This window comes from Humulus lupulus, chromosome 2, assembly GCF_963169125.1.
Source record: "Humulus lupulus chromosome 2, drHumLupu1.1, whole genome shotgun sequence".
Taxonomy (NCBI): Eukaryota; Viridiplantae; Streptophyta; class Magnoliopsida; order Rosales; family Cannabaceae; genus Humulus; species Humulus lupulus.
In genome coordinates, this window is record NC_084794.1 from 292,132,571 (window position 1) to 292,140,930 (window position 8,360).

At 30.6% G+C, this 8,360-nt stretch overlaps 1 protein-coding gene across 1 annotated transcript in view; it reads left to right on the forward strand.

Moving 5' to 3' along the window:
- LOC133819790 (transcriptional corepressor LEUNIG_HOMOLOG) overlaps positions 1-4,063 on the forward strand; it is a gene marked incomplete in the record, with an annotated part of 8,773 nt that extends 4,710 nt beyond the window's left edge. The window contains 7 exon segments of the mRNA XM_062253130.1: positions 1-78; positions 931-1,069; positions 1,152-1,261; positions 1,550-1,699; positions 2,287-2,655; positions 2,828-3,025; positions 3,583-4,063. Of these exon segments, the coding sequence (XP_062109114.1) occupies positions 1-78; positions 931-1,069; positions 1,152-1,261; positions 1,550-1,699; positions 2,287-2,505 (696 nt within the window).
- Between the last annotated feature and the right edge of the window lie 4,297 nt (positions 4,064-8,360).

Sequence of the window (8,360 nt, forward strand, 5' to 3'; positions counted from 1 at the left end):
GTCAATAGCATGACAAAAAGTGTGATGATGTATGGTGCAGATGGAACTGGAGGTCTTGCATCCTCAACAAACCAGCTGGTACATTTGCTTTTTATTTAATTTTTTTCTTTATAATATCTTGAAGGTAAATTTGATTGGGTTTTTCACGGACCACCCTTTTTATTTCTTTCTTTTTTTTGATAAAAAAAACAAAAATTGTATTAGTGGGAAAAAAAATTACAAAAGATGATATGAGATCTCTAATTACAACAAAGGCGCTAATCTCTAAAGATTTATAAAGCTACCCATTTTTTTTTCCTTCCCAAATTTGTGCGCAATTCATTTCTAAATCCTGGAAAATCTTGCTATCCTTTCTAACTAAGGAGCCCAGCAAGTTTGCCAATGTAGATATGTTCCAAAGCTTCTGCCTTCTTCCTGATTTGAAACCTGTCCCACCCCCTGATAGCTTCATCTAGGCAGTGGAGAGGCAGAACGACTATACTCTGAATTCCACCAGGAACATAGACCAACCACTTATTGAGCACAACTTAATCAGAAAATCAAGCACTTGAGTTAGACACAAGTGGTTGGGTGTGTGTGTTGTGTAAGAGGTCTGGGTTTAAACACCAGCGGGACTAATTTAAACAAATGGGTAACTACTAATTGTTTCTTATTAAAAAAGAAAAAAAAAACACTTTAAATGAAAATTAAACTATGCGACTTGTAAAGTACTAGAATCTGCCTTAGATTTGAAGATTTGGAACAAGTGGTGACCAGCTAATTTAGAAGGGTCACAAGTTTAGAGATTGTTTTTGATTAGTATTTTTTAGCAGCATCCATAATTTGTTAGGCCTTGAATTTTTTAAATGTGTCATGATGCGTGGTCTGCTAGAACTTGACAACTTGATTACTCATGTTGAACTCTGTTTTGACTGACAATGCTAATTACAGGAAGACATGGATCAGTTTGGTGATGTTGGCTCGTTAGAAGACAATGTGGATTCTTTCTTATCACATGATGATGGAGATGGAAGAGATTTGTTTGGCACATTGAAAAGGAATCCAGAACATGCAACAGAGCCGTCAAAGGGTAATTTATAGCCTCAAGGTTTGAGCAATAATAAATTATTGAATTAATCAAATGCCGTATGACATGGTTTTATCCATCTCAGGTTTTTCCTTCAATGAAGTAAGTTCAATACGTAAAAGCAACAGTAAAGTTGTCTGCTGTCATTTCTCTTCTGATGGTAAAATATTAGCCAGTGCTGGACATGACAAAAAGGTATTGTTTAATATTGTATCACGAACGTGTTTGAGCATAGTATAGAAAATATGTTGTCTTTAAATTTTAATGAAATTAGTTGCATATCTGGTACGCTGGATTTTTTTTCTTCATCTTTTGTTAATATTAGATTAGCTACCTCTTTGAGGCGAGAAAATAAACCTGGATGTAACAAAATTTAAGATTTTCAGTGAAATTGTAAATGGAACATAAATAATCTAAAGAGGAAATCAAAGTAAAATAAGTTAACGTGGATGCTTAAACTCTTTTTTTGTTCCATATCATTAGGTTGTTCTCTGGAACATGGATACACTTCAAACTGATAGCACTCCTGAGGAACACAGTTTGATAATAACAGATGTTCGATTTAGACCAAATTCCACTCAACTGGCAACTTCTTCATTTGATACAACAGTGCGACTTTGGGATGCTGCAGATGTAAATTTTCTTCTTCTTTCTATTTACTTATTTTTTATGTTTTGTCAAAATAATCACAATAGTAGAGAATAAACAATCTAGACTAATAAAACCTATACTTTTCCTTCCTTTGTCAATCAAATTCATCATCGATGTTCACTACAGATAGTTGAAACTATATGTTGTTAAAATGATCCTAAATTAAAATTATTTCTTATTCTGGCTGGTACACGAACCCAAAGATGGCCAGATAAGCACACTGGATGATTTGTGGCCAGATAACCCAAAGATGTACACGAACTCAATGACTTGTTCTAATTTTCTGACATTAAATTAAACTTACTACATGATATAACATAAAATTTCTGTTTGTGTCATTATTTTTGCCAATCTATACTTTAGGAGGCCAACATTTTCTTTTCCTAATTCCACTCTCATTACATTTATATTATCTTTGTCCAATTTTTTCATCCATGTCTTTCTGTGTTGATCTCAACTTTAATCATTGTTTACATTTATAGCTTTGTCTAATTCAATGAAACAAATATTTAATTTCCTTTCGGATCAATGATCAATAAAGAGTTTGGTGACAATGAGCTTTGTTGCAGCCAAGTTATGTCATTCGTACGTATTCAGGGCATACCTCGCATGTGCTGTCGCTTGATTTCCATCCTAAGAAGACTGAGCTTATGTGCTCTTGTGATGCAAATAATGAGATTCGCTATTGGAATCTCAATCAATATAACAGCACTCGTGTTTCCAAGGCTAGTATTGATATTCTTCTTTCTCTCTTATTAGTTTACGAGGCTGCAATGGCTATAGTTTAGTTTTTGTTCTAAATATTATATTTAATGTAGCAGGGAGGTTCAGCACAAGTGAGGTTTCAGCCAAGAACTGGACACTACATGGCTGCAGCAGCAGGGAACATTATCTCTATATTTGATGTTGAGACTGACAGACAGACCCACTCCTTACCGGTGCGAGCAAATTCTTTCTTAATTCCAGGACAATCTATAGGGTTATTATATTTTATATAATTATGGAAATTATTCAAAAAAAAAATATATATATATATATAATTATGGAAATGTTCCATGATTTGTCCGTTATTACTTTCAAATTAAACTTCACAAATATTTTTATCTCCAGGGGCACACAACTGAGGTACATTCTCTTTGTTGGGATACAAATGGAGATCTTTTGGCATCTGTCAGTCAAGATTCTGTCAGAGTCTGGTCGTTAGGTTCAGGAGAGTGCATTCATGAGCTCAATTCCAGCGGGAATATGTTCCAGTCCTGTGTATTCCATCCAAGCTACTCCACTCTCTTGGTCATTGGAGGCTACCAGGTGAAACTTTATTTTAATTATATTTGTAATCAGCTTTTAGCTTCTTGTTCAATATTACTTTTCCTGCAAATTATGACTCAAGTTGTGTAAGTCTGGGAATAGCAATACTCATGAGAGAGAGCGAGATCATGCTAATAGGCCACTTTCTCATAAGAACATATATTTCCATTGCTGTTTATCACTGTTGGTATTGTTCACAATCCTTTGACATTAGCTTTTATTAAGAAGACTTAAGAAAGGGAAACTATTCATCAATGCCAACTATCTGAAACCCTGTGGTGACTCCTAAAAGTCGAAAATTCCTAGAAATATTGAGATTTTGATGTGTAGGTTTTTGTGAAAATCTAAATCTTAAACCCTTTGCATGAAAAACACTACACTTTAACCCCAAATAGCTCAACTTTAATGCTTCTTTAACAACTCTGCCATGTAACTGTTGTCATTCTTTCATTGGCGTTTTGTCAGTATTGATCTTGCAAAAGTAATTTTTCAATGGATTTATTCTTGTTGGCTACTAATTTGTTTTGTTTTTCCTGCTTATCATCATTATTTTGCAGTCGTTGGAGCTGTGGAACTTAGCTGAGAATAAATGTATGACGATTCAGGCTCACGAGGGCGTTATATCGGCCTTGGCACAATCACCAATGACAGGGATGGTTGCCTCTGCCAGTCATGACAAATCAGTTAAAATTTGGAAGTAAAATTTTCGCAAACTTTGGTTTCAATGAATCGACCAAAGAATCCGCAGTAGTACTGATTTTACTGAGCACTTCTATTCTCAAATGCAGAAACTTTGAATAAAAGATTAAGATAGAGAAGCTCAAAATGTGTATTTAATATAATCCGATTTAATATTTGTTCTTCTTATTTGGTTTCATCTTTTCATTGTTTACTGTTTTCATATAGGTAATAAGAGTGATTTTTAGGTTTCCAGGTACTTTTGAACTTTCGTTGTTTTCAAGGGTGAATATATACTAGTATTTCAAAGATGTAAAGTTTCTTTTCCTAGGTTATTAATGTTGGGATTTTATTTATTTATTTTGAATAGTCCTTTTTTTTTTGGTCTCTATTTGATTTGAATATACACACATAAAATATCATTATGCAGGTTGGTGCCATCTAGTTTCAAACTCATTGGTACCTCCAAATGAGTTTCAATGAAGTTGTTTAAAGATAACACCATTGGAAACCCAAAAAAAAGCCCATATTTTATTTCTTTACGGTTGAATGAGCCATAGATGTGTAGAGTAGACAATAAAGTGAAAAGAGACTATTGGGCGAGTAGTTCTAAATGTTAGGCCGTCTCACATTGGTCGTTTGACTAACAACATCTCCTAACCCAAATTTTGCACCAAAGTTAACAATAAAAGATAAGAAAATTAGGCTAATTAATTCACCTTTTTCTTTAATATCGAATTTGAGATCTCAGGAGTATTATCATTAGTTTACGAAATTGTTAATAAATATCTTTAAATTACTTTACTTTCTTCTTTTTTTCATTTCCTTTTTTATTGGTATTTCATCTTTTATTTTTTCTGATAATGCCGTATAATTTTTTTTTAATATGTATACCAAACAAATAAAAAACAGGAATATTAACCCACTAAATAAAAAATATATCATATAAATAAATAAAAAATATACTAAACAAGTCATAAACATATGTACTTTCTATTAAAATAATATATCAAATAAAAAAGGTCCCTTTAGAGCAACTCCAATAGTGATTATCCCATTAGTTGCCTAACATCTCCAAATCATCCAAAAATATAATTTTTTATTTTATCTTTCATCCACATCATTTTTGGCAACTTTTTTCATAAAAATGCTCCAATATCTGCCCAAAAATTACATTTATATATATATGTGTGTACAATAATAAAAAAAAAAAACTATTGTTGCCCAACAGAGTGCTTAAATATTAAAGCTCTCCAATGCTTTAAAAAAAACAAGCTACGGTGTTTGTGGTGTTTGTCAGAAAATAGTCAATGAGCTACCCAATGAGCCACCCTATTGTAGCTGCTCTTATACAATCAAATAAAAAAATAGTTAATTAACAAACATATCAAAACAAATATACTTTTAAATATATATTACTAAACAAATATTCTCTCCAAATATATATACCATTAAAATCAAAACAGATCAACAAAGTTTAAGCTAAAATCCTGTATCTCCTTTCCATATACATATATCAACAACTATGCTTCTAAATATATATTGATAAACAACAAATATTCAAGAAATAAATAATACATATGCCATCGAATCAAATAATTGATTTTGTTTATTGGAAGAATTTAATAAAAAATTGTGTTTTCTAATGATATTTTTTCTTCCAAATCTAACAAAAGAAGTAGAAGAAGCATTTTGATATGTGATTTAATAATATTTACTTATGTACTGAATGCCATTTTCATTCTCATTTTCATACTTCATTTGAAAAATGCATTATTTTTCTAATTATAATCATCTAAAAAAAAATTATGTACCATTCCAGAGATTGATCTGTTTTTGTCACCCTCTCATCATAAATGAAGTCATATGAAGATTTTTGTTTTTTCCTTTTTTTTTTGAATTTGAAAAACTTAAAACTTTAAAGGGTCAAAAGGCCATGCTCACCGACAAATACATCCCTAAACTAAGAAAAGTGGACATATTTTGCTGTCTAAAATACATATATGCCTTCTAAAAATATATGTTATTAGCTACAATAATAATAAAAAAAGTATTATTAATAGTTTTTTTTGGTGACAAAAGAGTGAAAGAAAACTCGTGAGTTTACTAGAAAAACATTGCTTTGACATGACTTTTAGTCAGTGTGTTGTTATGAGTTTGACTAGTATTATTCATATTATTATTATTAATATTATAATAAAGATTCCTATTGGGACAGTGGTTTCGTTTGGCTTGAAAATAATAGAGGTTTGGGATTAGTGCAACGATTAAGAAAGAAAAACAATACACGTGCTTCTCCACGTGTGGCTTAATCCTCGGAAATAACTTCAACAATGTTGGAACTGTCTCTACTTTATTTGTAGGTGTGTACACATCATATTCCAATAGCAAAATGCTAAACATAAACATTATTTAAATATTTATATACTCGTCTAATATTGCATGCATTTTATACTTTTTTTGTTTGTTTGTAAGGGTTCAATTTTATCACACAAACAAAATAATTAGAAAATTCTATTATAAGAATGTCACTTTAACCCCTATCGATAATGTCTTTTTTGTTTTTAGATTGTGTAGAAATTATAACTCTAATTTTTTTTTAAATGATGATATATATTGTAGTTATAACATATATCATAATATTTTTTTAGAAATTTCGAATAATTTACAGTGTCAAAATCAGGATTTAAACAGTTTGTTGCACTTGTGTTTATTTTTTTATATATGTGTAAAATATATGCTGTTTGAATCCTGATTTTTGGCACCATAAATTGTATGAAATTTCCTGAAAATTAGTGGAATACTTTGTTTTAATTATAATGTAAACTGTCTTATAAAAACTTTAAGTTATAATTTCTCCATGTGTCAACAATATAGAAGACCCCACCAATGAAAGTTAAAGTGACACCCATAAAATAATAATGCATTACTAACTACTTAAGTAAATAAATATAGTTTTGGGGAAAAAGAGATTAAAATTTCCATAATTTTGTAGTACATGATAGTGGTATTCAAAATATACCTTCACTTAAACCTATATAGAAATCATCAATGATCAACTTCTTATTAATCATGTGAAGTATCATTACTATCCACACAAATTTGTGTATATCAAATTGTGGATAAAGTAACAAAAGTAATAAATAAAAATATATTAAAAATTAATAATAATTGCGAAAGTATGTAATATGATTAAATAATATAAATATTAACTATAACACTATAATTATTTGCTATCATAATTGAAGCACATATGTATATTAGAGTGGCAAAAAATAGGCTTAGGTCATAATGAAACACGCATATAAAAGTTAAATGAATCAACCAAACAAGGCCTCAAGTCACTACAGAATTTGGGTCATGCACTTCAAATCATGACCTAGATTCGAAGGCTCGATAATATGAGCTTGACTCACATACTTGGATCAAATACTCCGGATAGTTGTGAGTCAAATGACAAGAAATGAGAACATGGATTCCTCAACTCATCCATGAAAAGTAGTGGTCTTCCCTACGAAAACAAAGGAAGATCACTTCTCGAGGTGTCACGACTGAGAGAGCAATGGTTCTTCTAGGAGACCTACAAAAGATCATCTCTCAAACTTAGTAAGGAAGGGTAATACTACATATTATAGCTAAAATCTCACACTCTCTTTTGCTTGATTATGTTCTGTCATTGTCAGGGACGAAGACAGTAAGGCTAATGTGATGGCTCAAGCCCCACCTCAATTATTTTTTTTATATGAAATTTAATAAAATATTTTAACATAACTAAAGAAAATAACATAAAAGTCTTCACTAAAACTCTAAATTTATTGAAAACTCCACTTTTTGCCAAAATCTGGCTCCGTCACTGGTCATTGTCAACTCCAGTAGCGAAGATCAATTTCAATTCAGCATTAGTGGCTTAAAATGTTATACGTACTCTTGGAGGAGTAGTGTTATTCTATTTACTTCAGAGTTTCACTTTCAAAAATGTACAATGACATATACCCCACTCAATAATATGGCCTAATTAAATAAAGGTGGTGCTTGTATATGAGCGTATAAAGCCAAAATGGTTGGGGAATGTACTTTCTTTTTTAAGGTTGGGGAATGTACTTAAAAATATAGTTTTATTTTCTAAAATTATATGAGAACATTTGTGTCAATGTATAATAATAATAATAATAATAATAATAATAATAATAATTTGTATTGTTAAAAAAATTATTAATTTGTAACTAACTAATGAATTATTAGGTGGGGAACGTGCTAATGTATTGAATAATATAAATTTCGTCCACACACACACGCATATATATATATATATATATATCCATTTATTAATTTTGAAGGAGCTAGGTAGGATAGGGGTTTCCACTCAATAATATGGTCTAATTAAATAAAAGAACTAATAATAAGATTTTTGTATATGAGTTCAATATATATAAAGTCAAAAAGGGACCTAATTAGGTTTGTCTACTTCAACATAAGTTTAACATAGGTGCTTAGGTACCCACCATCAAAGTAATTATATATTAATTACTGCTTCAAAACTAACCTAAAAATATGAGCTGGAGAAATAGATACCTACAAATATATAGCTCATGAATATAATTAAAGAAACCACATTATATATTTATTAGGATTAGTTGAGTCCTACCAAGTAGTAACA